Genomic DNA, 19,803 nt, shown 5'->3' on the forward strand with positions numbered 1-19,803 from the left:
AGGCATCACTACGAACTCGTAATGCCCATACCGAGTCCTAAATGCCATCTTTGGGATATCCTCATCACGCACCCTCATCTGATGATATCCAGACCTCAAGTCTATCTTAGAGAACCAAGATGCACCCTACAACTGATCGAATATATCATTGATCCTTGGTAGTGGATAATGGTTCTTGATCGTCGACTTGTTCAACTCCCGGTATTCAATGCACATCCGGTGTGAACCATTCTATTTCTTGACAAAAAGGATCGACGCTCCCTACGACGAGCTACTCAGTCGGATTAATCCCTTCCCAAGCAACTCCTGAAGCTGCAAGGATAACTCCTACATCTCTGGTGGCGCAAGGCGATAAGGTGCCTTGGCAATAAGCGCCGCTCTCGGAACCAAATCAATATGGTACTCCACCTGCCTCTCCGGAGGCACACCCGGCAACTCCTCGGGAAAAGTATCCGAGAACTCATGCACTATCGGAACCTCATCAATAGAACTCAGCCTCTCTGCGGCAACTCGTGTATCCATCACATAGGCTACAACCCCTCTACATCCATGCTGTAGACTCTGTCTCGCCCTAGCAGCCGAGCAAAATGCTGACCCAGATCGGGTACCCTCGCCATACACCATAAGTAATCCCCCACTAGGGTCTCCTATGGTCACCAACTAAAGCTCGCAGTCAATAACAGCTCCAAATCGGCTTAACTAGTCCATGCCCACGATGACACATACATTCCCCATCGCAATTGGTACCAAATCTATCGGGAACATAACACCAAAAATCTCGAGTACACATCCTCGAATCACATCAGTAGCAAAAACCGCTCGCTCGTCAGCTATAGAAACTCGTAGAGGGCGACTCAACACCTCCCTTCGGATAATGATGTGATGGCTAAACGCCAATGACACGAAAGATCGACAAGCACCCGAGTCAAATAAAACCAAAGCATGTAAAGAATTCACAAGAAAAGTACCTATGCATACCATCATATAAGAACAATATCTCAAACTCAGTAATAATAAATAAAAGAATACATACCAGCCACAACATCGGGCGCTGCGCGGACCTCCTCCGCTGTTAATTGAAAGGCTCTATCGCGAGCCTTTGGTGCCTCGACCTTCGTTGGATGAACATCAGTAGCTCTAGCAGCAGGTGCATGGACTAGTTAAGCCGCTCCCGGAACCAAATCAATATGGTACTCCACCTGCCTCTCCGGAGGCACACCCGGCAACTCCTCGGGAAAAGTATCCGAGAACTCATGCACTATCGGAACCTCATCAATAGAACTCAGCCTCTCTGCGGCAACTCGTGTATCCATCACATAGGCTACAACCCCTCTACATCCATGCTGTAGACTCTGTCTCGCTCTAGCAGCCGAGCAAAATGCTGACCCAGATCTGGTACCCTCGCCATACACCGTAAGTAATCCCCCACTAGGGTCTCCTATGGTCACCAACTAAAGCTCGCAGTCAATAACAGCTCCAAATCGGCTTAACTAGTCCATGCCCACGATGACACATACATTCCCCATCGCAATCGGTACCAAATCTATCGGGAACATAACACCAAAAATCTCGAGTACACATCCTCGAATCACATCAGTAGCAAAAACCGCTCGCTCGTCAGCTATAGAAACTCGTAGAGGGCGACTCAACACCTCCCTTCAGATAATGATGTGATGGCTAAACGCCAATGACACGAAAGATCGACAAGCACCCGAGTCAAATAAAACCAAAGCATGTAAAGAATTCACAAGAAAAGTACCTATGCATACCATCATATAAGAACAATATCTCAAACTCAGTAATAATAAATAAAAAAATACATACCAGCCACAACATCGGGCGCTGCGCGGACCTCCTCCGCTGTTAATTGAAAGGCTCTACCGCGAGCCTTTGGTGCCTCGACCTTCGTTGGACAAACATCAGTAGCTCTAGAAGCAGGTGCAGATCCATGTGTTGATCCCTGAAGTAGTTGTGGGCACTCGGCCTTTTGATGGCCATTTAGGTTGTAATGAAAGAAAACTGCAAACCCCTTGAGGCAATCCCTCGCGAAATGCCCCTCCTTACCACACTTGTAGCATACCCCTACCTTGCATGCTCACTCATGGATCTTGCCACACTTCCCACAAGTTCGGCCCTTCTATCCCCCAGATCTCGAACCAGCGGTCTTTGCCCACTTGGCTGTCGGTTGTGACTGCACCAGTCGCCCGTCCCTCCCCTAAGACTCGGCCTCCTCCCTGGCCTGAGTCTCTAGCTCAATCTCCCTCTTACGGACATTTTCCTGGAGCTTGGCAAATTTCCGGTATGTCGAGTTCGCCACAAACTCACGAATGTCTCTCCTCAGTATGATCAGATATCAGCTCATACGTTTCTGCTCGGTAGACACATTCTCAGGGAAAAACAATGCCCTCTCATGAAACATCCGTGTAATCACAGTCACAGACTCTTTCCCCTGCTTGAGGGACAAGAATGCATGCGCCAACCATTCCCTCTCCACCGGGGGAACATAATCATCTCGGAACATGGTGGTGAACCTCTCCCAGGTCACCGATGTAATCTCTGCAGGAGTGAAATCAGTCGTCACAAACTTCCACCAGTCCTTCGCTCCCAAGCGATGCTGGTTCAGAGCGAACTGTACCCTCAAATGCTCTTGACAAGAGCAGGTGTAGAAGCATCCCTCAATGTTAAAGATCCACCTCATCGCGGATATCATATCCTGAGTCCCATCAAACTCTAGTGGCTTCGTGTTGTTGTACTCTCGATACAGCAACGAGTCACCCCCCATGTGGCATCGCGGCAGCAACAGCTGCAGCAGCATCCGCCTCAGTAACGGCAGCATATCTCTCATCGAACATCTCAATCAGTGTGGTCTTGATAGACTCAAACATCTATAGGATGGCCTCCCGGATCGCCATGGCCACCTCGTCGTGAATCATCCGACGAGTCCCCTCATCGCTATCGCTGTTGCCCCCTGGTGTGTGGCGTGTCCCAATTATGATGTCTCTGAAACATAACACAAAATAAATCAAAGACTCGCTCGAGTATACTCACACTCGATACTCAACCCTACTTCTTCCTTAGTACCCTAAGGATTCTTACTTAGACTGCTCACTGATCCGGTGTTTCTAGTAGTACGGGTCATATACTACCTTCCACACCACATTAGTATTCACCCCAAGTCCTCCTCCTAGGATCCCAGATCACAAGTACACTATATCTCACTGAATACAAGCTACCCTCCAGTAGACCACTCATAAGCTCCTCGTTGCTACCTACTCACTCTTGAAGTAACTCATAGTAGCAGTAATCTCCTAGGCTAAGGCATCAAAATTAGGCCACTCTAATCCTAGATATGAATACCTAGCTGACTTTAGCATGCATAGCATATCACATAATATCTCATAACACATAATGTAAGGATATTTTGGGAAAAAACCGTTCGGGCGTTGGCTGATCGTACACACTGCTCCTTTCTGCTTTTTCTCAAAAATCTTTTACTCTTTTGAAAAAAAATTGTTTCTTTTATGAAAAATTTCTCAAATCCTCAGTTTGAGTTCAGATACGCCCGAGGGTGCATCTGAATCCCTCAAACCAAGGCTCTGGTACCAACTTGTAACGACGTGAATTTACAAAACAATTTTTCATTTTTAAAACATAACATATCTCATAAAGTAATCTCAAAAATCAAATGTATCAAACATTATCTCAGTAAGTACATATCTCGGAATCTCAAATACATAATACATAATACTCTATCAGTGTGTACAGATCATGTCGGCACCTTCGCGCGATCCTCACTGGTACCTGAAACACACCTCACATAACACGGTAAGCATAAATGCTTAGTGAGTTCCCCAAAATACCACATACAACACTTAAGCCACTCAAGGCTATAACTCGGTAAGAACCTCTAGTCAATGTGTTCCAGTGGGACCTTCCAGTCCCATAGCTCGTTGGACCCTCTGGTCCGGTCTAAATCGTTGGACCCTCCGGTCCGGTCTGGTTGAGGACCCTTTGGCCTCGTAAGTCTTTAGACTCTCCGTTCTAGTCTAATATCACATAGCATACATAAATCACAAAGCACATAATCTCAAGCAAGAACATAACACGTAAGACCCTCCGGTCTGCACATAGATACCACTCTAGGTAATGTATAGTGAGAAGACTCACCTCGTAAGATGTCTAGAAAACTCTCGTGCTCGAATTCCCAATCTATCCTCCACCTATCAAAATGATAACATCTTCGATCAATACACTCCTTACATCCTCCTCTCTAAGAATGGGTAGAAGACTATTCTACCCCTCCCTGCCCTCTCTTAAATTAGTTTGACCAACCCTAAGGTCAACTGAAGTCAACTCAATCAACGGTCCAACTTTGACTAGACTCGTCGAGTGCAGTCGGGTGACCCGACGAGTCCATGCGTGTCCTCTGAATCCTCCTAAGGCCTTAATCAACTCATCGAATTAACCTTTTACTCAACGGGTTACCACTGATCACGAATCGCGGGGCAACCCAATCCGACTCGTCAAGTCCTCTTATGGGCTCTGCGAGTTTCCTCCATGGCAACACCCATTTGATCTTCTGAGATTAGATCTGATTCTCTAACCTATAGATCTGGCCTCCTAACACCCAAAAGTCACGTAAAGGTTCAATCTTTATGTCCATGCACTACACATCAAGATCTATTTGATGGAATAACTCATAAAATAACAACCTAGATTCAAAACTCCAATAAAACTGCATAAAGTTGGCTGATTTGGACTCTTTGGACCTAGAAGGGTCCAAATCTATAACACAAACTTGAAAGAGGGGTTTGAGGCATTCAAAACCCCAAAAATGAAGTGATTCAAGCCTTAACCCCAAAAATGGAATCTACACCATAAAGAAGAAAAAGGGTTCGATTTGGTACCTCAGAATGAAGAACCTTACTTGAATAACTCAGAAAAACAACCTCCTCTAGTCCCTCTTGATGGAACTCTTCTCCACTCTTGCAAAATCGCACCAAATAAGTCAAGATAGCTCTTTCTCTCACTCTCCACACTCAAGCTCACTAGGGTTCTCTCTTCTAGAAAGGTAGCCACAATTGAAGTCCATAAGTGCCTTTAAGTAGCAATTAGGCTCGAAGATTTAGGGTTTCTTCCAACAGCACGGACTCGTCAAGTTGACTCACTAACTCGTCGAGTCCATTCATTAATCCGAGTCATCATTCACGACCTTACTCGACGAGTTTAGGCGTCAACTTGTCGAGACCCTCTTCTTAACTCAAAAGTACATACTTAAATTATGATACCTGTAAATCCTAATGTTACAATTGGCATGGTGAGGAGACTCACCTCTCACGAATGTTGTGCTGACAAGATAAGATTCAATAAGTTCCAACGCTTAGCTCCAACTGAACTTCCTATAAGCATTATAAGGTTAATTTTTTTATAATCCCATAATTACCCTAAAAGTGAACTCTGGTCAACCATGGTCAAAGTCAAGGTCAACAGACCATGTTGACCCCAACTCGTCCAGTGCATCTAGCAACTCCTCGAGTTCCTATGGTCAAGTTCAAGAATGAGGGCTTGGTTTGCTGGATCTTATTCTTCTTCTCTTTGTCTCCTTCTTTTTAAGCTTCACAAGTCACTCTCACTAATAAAATGAAAGATAATGGGGATTAGGGTTTAGCACATATGTTCTTAGGGTTTGGAGGCTGATGGAAGGTCAACCTCAAAGTCCTTAAGGATATTATATAGGGTGGAAACCCTAAATATAGGGTTTTTCTTTTATAGTACCTACTCGTCGAGTGGGCCTTCCAACTCATCAAGTAGGGTCTAGATCTTGCATCCTCGAAATGTTCTCTACTCGACGAGTCAGGGCTCCCAACTCATGGAGTCCCAACATCAAAACCCTAAAACTTAGAAAATTAAATAATACCTGGAACAGGTGTTACATAATCCTTTAAGTATTTAACTCAAATAACCCACTCAAGGAGACAACTCAGGAGGGCTTTTAATTCACCAAACTTGCTTCAAAAGAGAGAAAAGTGTAGGAAGAGATGTATTTTCATCCATAAGCAAGAAGAGAAGAAAACTAGTAAACTACTAGCCAAAAGCTCATCCAAGACACTCTCTTATATACTAATGAAAAAGCACAAGAAACTCCATACTATAATCTAAAGTAAGAACCTTGCTTTAGAGGCATCGGGATATTCATACAATTGATGCCAACTTGATAAAGGAATGACCATATAGGATCATATAATATTTGCAATATCACTCAATAATGATTCTTAGGCAAATAGATTCAACATGTTGGATCTTCACACAATTGATGCCTTCTTCTTCTTCTCAACAAAAATCACCATAAATCTTCAAAACTCAACAATGGTTGCTATGGGTGCTTCTAGGTCGAAAGGGGAGTGATGGAGGCTGAGGGTGTGTAAACCCTAGCCATCACATCCCTTAAATATGGCACAAATCGCAAAATTAGGGTTTTACACTCTGGCGGCCACCACAGTTGTGGTGCGCATAAACGATGCACGTTTCCTCTAGCTATGACCACGACGTTGCCACCAAAAAAACACAATTTAAGATTTTAATTGCCATAAACTCAAGGGAATTGTTTACCTAGAAGTGGTGTTACAAATAAATTTACCCTTTCAATTACTTTTTGTTTATAAGGCTATGGAGCACAATTGGTTACAGAAAAGCAATGGCTTTTAAAATCAATGAGGAACCTTATAGTTAATGGTAAATTCCTTACCATTGCATGTTTCAAGCAAAATCACTAAGGGATCAAATCTTTAACCAATGGGTAAAAGTCATGGACAAATTTTTCAATGTTGGTCGCTGAAAATCTACAATACCTAGACAAATGTTCGGTGGTTAGAGAAATAAATATACGGTTGTCTAATTTTATTTTTGCAATCATAGCATTGAACTTTCATGTTAATGTTCAATATCACATTTTACTTTTATCTTAAAGATAATTACAGGATTTTAATGCCAACTTATAACATTTTTTTTTAATTTGAATGTGAATTACATCATTTTATTCTTATCCTAACGTCATTCGTAGCTCAACTTTCATTTTAATGTAGATTATAATGTTACACTCTAATGTTAATGTTGATTTTAGCGTTTTAGTTTCATTCTTTTTTCAATTATAGCATTCAACTTTCATAGTCACAGATTTCTCCAACAAGAAAAAGTCAAGTATATCTATGATATCAGATGCATTAGTGTGGGTCTATCCGCTATATGTATGTGGTAGACCTATTTTAAAGATCAATATTAGTGAGCTTGTGTTCAAACCACCCTATCATCTTTGTTTCATATTCAGTTCGAGTTTATTGTATAAAGATGGTATCCCAAAGGTAATTATAAGCCGTGGAATCTGTATATGGTTGCTTATACTTTTAATTGTGGTACAGAGATCTGAAGTATGTTATCTGAATTATAAAATTATTGTAGACATCTAATGAATTATTAATTTGTTCATTAAAATCCGTCACGTTGAGAAAAAATATAAAATTTCACGTTATTCAAGAGCTAGGAATCTGGGTTATTTATAATGAAATCGTGAAACACGATTTGAAGAAAATATTATTAATAAACATTGTATTTAAATTTTGAATTAATTAAATCATTTTTTATAAAATCAATTGTTGGAGTTTGATAAAGATGCAGCGTTTTTTTCGTCTATAAATAAGATGGTAAATCCACATTCCACTTCACAGCTGAAAACATAAAAAACTTTCATCCAAAGACGAAAGATATGGCAGCAAGTCTACAGAAAGCAAGGAAGTACTCCTTCCCCGATGACATAAGTAGTGCCGATTTCGAACCAGATTTTGTTTGGGGTACTGCCACTTCTGCATATCAGGTATCATATTATATTTCTATATTTTTAAAAATATTATGTGGTGTTATTGTGATAATTGTGATAATTTCCTATGAATGAATCCTTCTAATTAATTTTAATAAATAGAAGTGTGTAAGGGGTAAAAAGGTTCATATATAAATAGAAATCATGAATCAGAGAGTGATAATATCATATAGGTACTGCCACTCATATGATTTAACGTCTTATACCATTTGATTGTGATAATTTTCTTTGAAATAATACAAACAGTTTTACAAAAATTAGTACTACTATATATGCTAACAGTGTCGACACTAGTAAATGACTCGTACAATATAATTGGTTTAAAACCATTGTAACCATTTATGTAACAGACTTGAAATCAAGGGAGAATTCATAGCCATGTAAAGGGTGTCCATGGACACCCCTTCTTTTTGGAATTATTTAAGATACTATACTACTATATGAAAAGTTTTAGTTGGAGCATGGATAGTTTGAAGTAGCTTGTAAGTTTAAGAAAATTACAGTATCAAATAGCATTAATATTATTGGGAATATATATTAGAAAAACAATAAACTTAAACTAAAATGTACTTACTGAATATACCATTTACCATTTCATTTTCAGAGATATTGCCATGTGAAATTAAAATTTAACATTTGAGTATAATTTTCTTGTTTCACATAGATTGAAGGTGCTGTGCTTGAAGGTGGTAGACAACCAAGCGTCTGGGATACTTTCTGCCTCAAAAAATCCGGTTTCTCTCTTTCTCTCTTTTTTTATTTTTATTATTATTGTTTTTTAATATCACGACAATGATCATTTTTGAATCCACGACCTCTCATTCTAATTCATGAAATATTCTTAATATTTTATTATAGGTGCCATCGACAACGAAGATAATGGAAACAATGCTATTAATGCTTATTATAAAACAAAGGTATAGTTAATTAACCTTTGTTTTGCTCAAATATTGGGGCTTCATAAATCTCTTTTCTTCTAAGTATATTTCATGGTCGTACACAGGAAGATGTGCAACTGATGAAGAAACTGGGTCTAAAAGCCTACAGATTCTCACTTTCATGGAGTAGAATATTACCAGGTGAATTTACTTCGAAAATGAACAGAAATAATATATATATATATATATATATATATATATATATATATATATATATATATATATATATATATATATATATATATATATATATATATATTGCTGAATTTTTAGGTGGAAAACTGAGACTGGGCATCAACCAGGAAGGTGTCGACTACTACAATAACCTAATCGATGAGCTTAAACGCAATGAAATTGAGCCATTTGTGACGTTGTGGCATTGGGATACTCCGAATGCCCTGGAAGAAGACTACTTGGGTTTTTTGGATAAACAAATCATGTAAGCTAAAAGATATCAAACGAGTTTTTAATTAAGAGTTTATAGGTTTAATTAATTAATAGCAAATATAATAAATTGAATAAAAAAATATATCGGGTTATGTATATTTGATTATCAGAGATGATTTCGCGGATTATGCGGAATTTTGCTTCTGGGAATTTGGTGATCGGGTTAAGTATTGGATCACATTGAATGAGCCCCACAGTTACGCTTCATCTGGTTACGGTTATGGTATTCACGCACCAGGTCGAGGAGGTGTGCAAGTTGACCCTGAACTCTTGGCTGGAAATAACCTTGGAACTCGTAGCAATGATATTGTCGCTCCAAGAACTTTCGACAATAAAGGTGTTGGGGATGCTGCCACTGAGCCCTATACTGTCGCACACAACTTACTTCTGGCTCATGCAACTGCTGCCGATATATACAAGAAAGGATTTCAGGTGATTAATATCTCATCTTGGTTAATAAAAACATATGAACAAGTAGAGGTATCTATACTAATCAAGATTATAAAAGTTGTTAATAATTAATTATGAACTTGTCTTCAAACCTTCAGGATAGCCAAGGTGGTGTGATTGGAATTACGTTGAACCAACAGTTTAACGAGCCATTAAATGAAAGGAATCCCGAAGACCAGAAGGCAGCCGACAGAGCCATGGACTTCATTTTCGGATGGTGAGTCCATTTGCACTTCATGAAAAGGAGACACACACAATGAGAGAGATCTTATCAACAAGCATGCATACTGATTAAACCTCAAACTTTTTTCAGGTACATGGAGCCATTGTTTAGTGGCAAGTACCCAGACACAATGAGAGATCTTGTCAAGGACCGTTTGCCTGAATTCATAAATGATGAACCCGAACTACTGAAGAACTCTTACGATTTTATTGGGTTGAATTACTATACTGCCCGATACGCTACCAATGCGGAACCAACTGATTTGGTATCCTACTTGACAGATAGCAATGTGCACCAAACTGAAGGTATATATATTAAATGATTAATCCAAGTCTCGGTTAAAAAAAAATAGAATGATTGTGAACACGTACATGGATGTTGGTAGTGGTTCGATGTTGGAAAACGTCTTGATATGTTTCATTTGATTTGTTTTTCTCAGTTGGCCTTGATGGGAAACTGATCGGTCCTGAGGTACGTATCATTGGTTTTGATATGAGTGTGGTGTTCTGAGTTTCTTAATTTACATTAACTGATCAATGTAGGGAGGCGTTGATTGGTTTTTTTCCTATCCAATTGGAATTTACAAATCCTTGATGCAACTAAAAAATAAGTACGGAAACCCATTGGTCTATATAACTGAAAATGGTAATCACTTTTGTTATTTTTGCCTTCTCATAATTAATTAATGGTTTTTTTCGTCATAAATTAATTCAAAATAATAATGTATCATTGTACCATTTGGGTAGGCTATGCTGATGCAATGGATATCAAACTGAAAATTGAAGAAGCTCGTATCGATAATGAACGTATTGTTTATTACAATACACATCTTCAAAATGTCCTACAAGCAATTAGGTGAGGTTATACCATATATAATACATTTTGTACATGTCACATTACTCTTTTCTTTGCTTTGCCTGCATTCTAATCAAACCTTGTTACACTGTTGTAGGGATGACTGTAATGTGCATGGGTACTTCGCATGGTCAATGATGGATAATTTTGAGTGGCACAAGGGATACTCTGTTCGTTTTGGTCTATTTTATGTTGATTATAGTCATGGAAAATACACAAGGTACCCAAAGCACTCTGCAATATGGTTTAAGAAGTTTCTTAATCCCCCTGTGAAAGAAGAGAAGCTAGGTGAACGTGATGCAAATTAAGAAGTGTATTGCTTGAACACAAAGAAGTGAGTCGCAATCGGCACAGAAGAAAATAAATGCCCAAAGTGGTTTCTACTTTCATGAATAATAAGTGCGTATTATGTCTGTTTTAACGTTTTCGATTCCTTTTAATAAATTATGTTTCATGGGTGGGTTGGACATGTCTATTGTTCCTTTTTATTTTCGGACGTGAAATGAATGTTGTCTTATGTGAACTCTTGAGTTAACAAACAATATATATATATAATCTGTTGAGAACTCGTAGTTTCCCGAGAACCCGAGTATTAAAAGTGGAACGTTAAATCAAAATTAACTCATTAAGAGCATTATGGTCTTCTTATCGATCCCATTTAATGTTTAATTTTTTTGTTATTGGAAATATTAATAAAATATTCTAAAAATTAACATAATAAATCAAGTTTCAGTTTTTATTTTAATTTTTGTTTTTTTAATGGACATTTTTTACTTTTTTCATAAAACATGAATTTTAAAAAAATGGAAAAAAAATATTTTTTGTATAAAACTGCAATTTTTCTAAAATAAACAACATTAAAAAAAATGTATTTTTTCCAAAAAAGATATAATTTAAAAAAAAAAAAAAAAAAAAAAAAAAAAAAAAAAAAACTGTAACTTTTTTCAAAAAAAGTACATTTAAAAAAAACTGCTACTTTTTTCAAAAAAACTGTATTAAAAAAAACATGTATTTTTTATAAAAAAAAAAAAGGGCATTTTTTTTAAAAAGTAAATATTTAATAATCAGTAAATTAAAAAAAATGTAGAATATTTATAAAACAATAAATAAATAAAAAAATAAAATAAAAAACACTACTTTTCTAACCAAAAAATCAAAGTTTTAGGTGCATATATGCATATTTTTTCAAATGCATATATGCATATTTCTTATACTATAGTATGCGTAAATAAATCATAGAAAAATCTCATTTTTATTAATTAATCTATAAACATAATAATATAAAAAAATTATTTGATACAAAATAAAATAAAAAATGCTACAAAGATTCACAGTGTTGTCATTTCTTCATATAAAAATTTTCATATTTTCTTCAATGTATCACTTTTCACATCTTCAATATTTTCCATAAATTCTTCAAAATCTACAATAAAATTAAAAAAAAATTGATTAATAGAAGAACACTCACAAAAATACATATGTATATATATATATATATATATATATATATATATATATATATATATATATATATATATATATATCATTTAAGATTCACATGTGATTATATCATGTACGATTCACATGTGATTATATCATGTAAGATTCACATATTGATTATATAATGTGATATTCACATGTGATTGTATATTTTAATATTCAAATGTGAATTTGACAATAAAATTTTAAAAAATAATTGACGAAGAACACACACACATAAAATGCATGTGTGCATCTAGACGTAATTCATATGAGATTCACTAGTGATTTAAATGTAAAACACATGTAATTCATATGTTATTCACTTGTGATTTACATGTGAATCACATGTAATTGATATGTGATTTACATGTGACTCATATTTGAATTACATGTGATTCATATGTGATTCATATGTGAATCACATGTAAATCATATGTGTTTCACTCATAACTACATATGAATCACATGTTATTAATATGTGAATCACATGTACTTCATATGTGAACTACATGTTATTTACATATGAATCACATGTAACTAATATGTGTTTCACTCGTGATTTACATGTGAATCATATGTGAATTACATGTTATTTACATGTGAATCACATGTAATTCATATGACTCGTGATTTACATGTGAATCACATGTAATTCATATGACTCGTGATTTACATGTGAATCACGTCTGATTCATATGTAAATTAATTGTGAATTGCATGTAATTCTTGTGAATTACAAGTGAATCGCATGTAATTCATATGTGTTTCACTCGTGATTTAGATGTGAATCACATGTGATTCATATGTGAATTACATGTGATTTTCATGTGAATCACATGTAATTCATATGTGAAATACATGTTATTTACATGTGAATCACATGTAATTAATGTGTTTCACTCATGATTTACATGTGAATCAAATGTGATTCATATGTGAATTACATGTGAATCACATGTAATTCCTATGTGATTCACGTATGATTTACATATAAACTAAACTTGAGTGTTTTTAAAGATGATCAAACAAGTAACTTTGTGCTCATAGGGAAACAGGATGACAGTTTCAACAAAGCACTCAAACACATAGCTCTGGTAGTAAGATCCTATATGTGGTATTTGATTGCAAGTTCAACAGCATCATTTTCAGTTACCTATCCATGAAAACTCAAAAATTAACAAATATATCATATGCATAATATGTCAATTTTCATAAGAAAGACAGAAAGAAAACTAACAGTTATAAAAATCAAACTCATTAATAACATAATTTTCAGTTACCTGTTCATAAAAACTCAAAAATTAACAAATATATATCATATGCATAATATTTCAATTGTTAAAAGAAAGACAAAAAGAAAACTAACATTTATAACAATCAAACACATCAACAACATCATTTTCAGTTACCTGTTCATAAAAATTCAAAAATTAACAAATATATCATATGTATAATATGTCAATTGTCATAAGATGACTTATTTTAATGAAAATTTTAGAAAGTAAACTCAAAAATCCACAAAACTAATGAATTATAGGAATTAAAAGTTAGAGAAATGTTCAGTAGCTAGAAATCTGAACATTGAGAAAAATTGTTGGCAGTAATTTCTTCAGGCATTAAAAGAAGTAATAAGACAGAAAAAAAAAATTGATGGCCTAAATGTAATACAACAAATTAGCATCATTAAGCAATTTCATTTCATTTCACATAATCTATAAGAATATCTAAAAAAATATACAATATTAGTTGTCAAATGAGTTGAATACTGACCCGACAGTAACCAACACAGGGGTTATGGCGAGCATATGTTGTAAGTAAACATCTCAAAACATTTCTACCACCTTCATGTAGAGCAGGGTGACCTGGAAAAGTCTGAGCCAAATTCTGAAAAACAAAACAGTATATCTGATCTAATTAGGAATTCTACAAAAAAATAAAATAAATAAATAAACCTAGGATTAATGTATCAAGACACTAACCCTTTAACATATTTGACAAATATCATGAAGATTATCCAGTCATACAACACTATAAAAAAAACCAATAACTCAAATTTCAGCCACTTTAGGTAGAATGATATAGTTAGTACCTGTGTGATGCCTTTATTGGCAACGAGTTCATCGACATTTCCGATGTTGCTTGGACAGAATCCTAAATTGGAATTGGTTCATCATTCATGAAATCAAAGTGAATTTAACATGTGATATTTCTCATTGAGGCATTTCATCGAACATGTTGAGTGTAAACAAATATCTATATTTTTCAATAACACAAGTGTCTATTTTTATACCTACAATCAAGACAAGAATTGAACTCTTTTTAAAAGCATATTGATTATACTGGTTCAACTTAACAATTAGGCAAAAACAATTCATAAAGGTCAAACAAAGGCTAGGAGTCAACAATAGAAACAAAAGATACCTAAATTTTGATCGACAAGGGATCATCTTCTTTGTTCAGGTCTTCAATCCACAGTGGAGGCCGAGATGAAGTCGGTGATTACGGTGTACTCCGGGGAACAAATTAATGGAGGATAAAACGATTCAAAATCATAGCATCTTCACTGGAGTTTTTTCTATGAAGAACGTGAGATCAAGGAGTTCAGCAACAATGAAACTTCGATCGTTGGGGGATTTCATATTTCATATAGATCGATGATCGATTATTATAGTTTGATCGATCGGGATCCGGAAATGGACGATAAATGTGGTTCATCGTTTATCTTCATCGTATTCATGTGAGTAGAAGCAATTTTAGAATTGAAAGCATGTAATTGGATGAAAGATTCAAGGCAATTCGACGGAGGTGAGTCGTCGGAGGATGGATCGTAGGTTTGAGCGAGAGAGGAAAAGGGATAGGAGAGAAAGAGAGAGAGAGAGAGAGAGAGAGAGAGAGAGAGAATTATTTTATCAGATATTAGATTTAAGAAATCATTTAGTTATATTTTTATTCCTATAATATCCATGAATGAATAAATTATGGTACCCCTTCTTTTTTTCTCTTCTTATTTAAAAAACGTCACTTTGCATCTCGACCCTTCACTTTTTTGATCCCACGTTCCACATTTTGGTTCTGGGGTTCTCGGGAAACTTTGAGTTCTCACATGATACTTCCCCCCCCCCTCTCTCTCTCTATCTCTCTCTCTCTCTCTCTCTCTCTCTATATATATATATATATATATATATATATATATATATATATATATATATATATATATATATATATATGTGTGTGTGTGTGTGTGTGTGTGTGTGTGTGTGGAGTGCTTTAAATGTGAACCACAAAATATTAAGAACCCTAACAACCCCATTTCATAAATATGTTAAAATCCTAATATTTGTATTTTTGTTAAGAAAATGGTACAATCATAATTTTTTTTTTACTCTAATATTTTCATTTATACATTTATTCCATATATTAACACAAAATTTATGTAAATACAACTTTTTTCACAATTCATTTCTAGCTTAATATACAAAATTCATAACTTAATACAATCTATTTTTACACTAATTCAGATATTCAAAGAAATGAAACTCAAATTACCATCACCACCACCACCACACTCCTCCACTAAGAATTTGTTCTAGTGTCGCAACCATTATTCCTTGAAAATCATAATGTATATATAAAATCATGCAATGCGAGGTTAAATAATATATTCATAATTTAATAAATCTATTAACTCACATTTTGAATTTAATAAAAAACAATTATAAATACTAATATATTCTTACGTACTTATACAACAAAAAAATAAATATATTTACATGAACATTAAAACAAAAATTCATATATAAATCATTTATATTTTAACACAAAATTTATAAAACGTACACGGTAAAATGTTGTCAATTCACAACTTAATATAATCTATTAGCATTTAGTATACAAAACTCACAGCTTAGTAAAATTAACAATTTAATACATTGAAATGCCATATTTTTTAACTTAAAATTTACATTTATACTTTCAGATCTGGAGGCTAGTGTTTCGCTTAAAATTTAATTTACATAATATTCATAATTTAAATTTTATATAATTTATCTAAAATTAGAAAAGATAATGTATGTGTATAATGATTCTTTCTTTTCATATTTCAGAAGCAAACACAATATTTATAAAATTTATAGCTTAATACAATTTATTCACAACTTAATACAATTCACATATTAATACATAAAATTCACACTTTAATACATAAAATTATTTATTCACATCCATACTTTCAACTTAAAATTTATATTTTTACGTTCATATTTGGAGACATTTTTATGTATTAAATTGTGAATTTATTAAATTAATTTGTGATAAAATTTACCGTTTAATACGTAAAATTCACAGTTTAATACAACACATTCATATATCATTTACAAGTTTAATCTCATATTTTAGTGTATTAAACAACCCATTCACAATTTAATACATATATAAATTATCTCATATTTCATAACCAAACATCAGTAGAAAAACATATACATGAATCATAAAAGATGATAACTTATATAAAATCAATAAAGAAGGTGAGTGAAAATAGAACATGTCCTTACTCTACCACCACCACCAGTATCAACATCGCTAATTATCATACGATGCAATCGACAATCGCCACCACCAACCATCGGTGCTTATACCTCCAATATTCTTCCCTTAAAAATGAGATCTTGATAAAAAAAATATCATAACTCACAGTTTAATTCAACATTTAAGACACTAATTCATAGGTTAATTCAATATTTTAGACTCAAATGCACACCTTAGTGCATCAAAAAATACATATTCACAACTTTATAACATACATATTCACAAATTGATACATAAAAAACATATATTCACAACTTAACAATTTATCGGATTTCGATAAGATGTTTCATCAAACACTTTGTGTGCACCACATACATCAGATTCGTACTCACCATAAAACATAGATCTAACCAGATATATAAGACAACATTATATTAATAGTTTATGTACGCATTTTGTTACATCCCAAAATACAAAGGTAAAAAATTCATTTTTGAAAAATCCAAAGCACCCATTACTCATATATTCAACCTTTAAAGATATTTTATAATAAAAATAGTTATCAAAGTACAATCCCAAAATCTCAACATTGCGGAAAATATGGGTGTATGCGTTGCGATCAAGTTGGGCCCTTCCCTTTCGAACTGGAAGTCCCTAAAACCATAAACAACTCTAAACACAAAACTTAGTGAGTTCCCCAAATACCACATACCATACATAACATATGAGTTATACATATCAAACATGCAATAGGAGGTGATACGTGTCAAATAATGCCACACGCAGTATCATGGTCTTTCCATACCAGGCCGGGGCCCAAACCCATAGGTCTTACAGACAAGTTCTAGGAGCCACCTCCTGGTCTTCTATGCAAGCGTCACAGAGACAACTAGCTTACAAAGTACAACCAACTATCTACTTAACTACTAGGGTTCGAACCCTGTTCTTGTATACTGACTTACTAGGAGCCATCTCTGTGTATTTTATACAAATGCCAACGGTCACCCCCTGGTCTTCCTATAATACATAAGTCAACCGGTCGACATTGGTGCCTTCAAGCTAAAGTACAGTGAGCAGACTCACCTTAGACAGCTGAAACCAACGGATAAAAATCTGACTACGGATCCGGTAAAATCCACTCGCTATCAAATACCAAAATAAAAACCCATTAATAACTAGATCCGGACTCACACTAAGAGTCCAAATTAGGGTAAAAGTGTGACAACCTGAATTTTTTTTACTTTTAAAGCCCAGTCAGTCAACTCAATTGAGTGTCAGACTCATTGGAATTGAGTTCTAACCCGGTTAAAGGTCATTCTAAGGAGTTTTGAGCCTAATACACTTAAGGAATATGTTTTAGAAAGTACCTACTAGAACCACAGTGTGTCACACCCCAAAACCGGAACGGCGGAAACGTTCTGGGGTGGATGATGTCATGTCAAGTATCACAACACATGCATTATAGTAATCAAAGTACAACAAAACATTACATTAATAGTAATAGTTTTACAAGGTTACATTACAACAATTTAAAGTAATACAAGTAATAGAATAAATACAGCGTGGTACTAAGCTATCTTCATCAACAGCTCCGGGGATGTACCTGTCCAATGCTAACCTGAGAATACAAGTTATTTGAAAAGCGAGTATCAGCATTTTTACAATGATGGTGAGTTCATAAGTATTTAGTGTCATTTAGTCAAATAACTTTATAAAGCAGTAGTTTAAGTGATTTTAGTGTATTAGTGTTCTTTCCAGAAAATCCTATATTTTCTTTAATAAAAGCAGCCTTCTACCAAGACTGGTCAGTGTAATGTGGTAAGAAGAAGTTTCCCTTAATTGCTAATAATATCAAAATACTGAATTTGATTATTAAAGAAAGCAGAGGCATCAGGGAATAACATATGCCTCAGCAGTGAGGACTGCTGACTAAGGCAAAAGAGTCATAGACTCCAGGGAAGTGTCGAACTAACGACACGCCTGGTTCAGTCTAACAAATGGAGAAACAGACCCCAGAAGGTACCAAATGAAAGGTACAACTGGTAAGGTCTAAAACAGTGAACGCAGACCGAAGACGATACTAAATGAAAGGTATATCTTGCAAGGTCATAACAATGAAGACAGACCGCAGACGATACCAAATGAAAGGTACATCTCGCAAGGTTAAAATAGTGAAGACAGACCACAGACGATACCAAATGAAAGGTACATCTTGAAAGGTCAAACAGAGATAACAGACCCCAGACGGTATCAAATGAAAGATACATCTAGCAAGGTCAAAGACAGTGAAGACAGACCACAGACGATACCAAATGAAGGTACATCTTGAAAGGTCAAACAGAGATAACAGACCCCAGACGGTGTCAAATGAAAGATACATCTAGCAAGGTCAAAACAGTGTGACTCTGAAAAAGGTGACATCAGCATACAATGTAAATCGCTGACGAAATACTGTTACCTTAAAGCCATGAATTATAAGGCAACCCAGGATACTCATAACCATACTAACTAGAGTACTAGATGCCCTACAAGCATCTATATAATGTGACATTTGTCACCCCTTGGCTTGGTAGGCCGTGGACTGTAGCTAGCAGTCAGGGTGCGGGGTTGTCAATCCCGTATAGGCCTATACACACAATGTCCGCTCTCCCTACAGGAGACTCTGGTTACCAACTAGACGACGGAGAAGGCCGCGTCCCGAAGATGCATCCCAAATAGAGGATAGTGTGTTACTAGGAGGGAGTGTGTTTCTTATGTAAGTATAGACTAGAGGTATAGATTCTTAACTGAATTGACTGAAGAAAACTCGTATATCTATACTCGTATACATAATATATAACTAATGAATCGAACGACCTTCAGATGGACATCCGATCCCACCAGACCACATCTCAACGAAGAAAAGGAAATAGGGCGGACAAGCCTTCCTAAGTCCTTCAATCATTATTTATATTCATCTATACAAGCATAAACATACATCTAACTATGCTTGAGTGTGTATCATACAGTGAAGT

At 35.4% G+C, this 19,803-nt stretch overlaps 1 protein-coding gene across 1 annotated transcript; it reads left to right on the forward strand.

Annotated features, from left to right (window-relative positions):
- The first annotated feature begins 7,730 nt into the window (after positions 1 to 7,730).
- Positions 7,731 to 11,351, forward strand: LOC145038954 (raucaffricine-O-beta-D-glucosidase-like). The gene is made up of 12 exons (XM_078987146.1): positions 7,731 to 7,867; positions 8,535 to 8,604; positions 8,729 to 8,787; positions 8,874 to 8,949; positions 9,082 to 9,247; positions 9,366 to 9,687; positions 9,804 to 9,922; positions 10,019 to 10,233; positions 10,368 to 10,399; positions 10,471 to 10,573; positions 10,675 to 10,783; positions 10,881 to 11,351. Exons 1-12 carry the CDS (start codon positions 7,760 to 7,762, stop codon positions 11,089 to 11,091), a joined length of 1,590 nt encoding a protein of 529 aa, XP_078843272.1. The 5' UTR covers positions 7,731 to 7,759; the 3' UTR covers positions 11,092 to 11,351.
- The last annotated feature ends 8,452 nt before the right edge of the window (positions 11,352 to 19,803 follow it).

This window comes from Lactuca saligna, chromosome 4 (assembly GCF_052625555.1).
Source record: "Lactuca saligna cultivar CGN05327 chromosome 4, ASM5262555v1, whole genome shotgun sequence".
Lineage (NCBI taxonomy): Eukaryota > Viridiplantae > Streptophyta > Magnoliopsida > Asterales > Asteraceae > Lactuca > Lactuca saligna.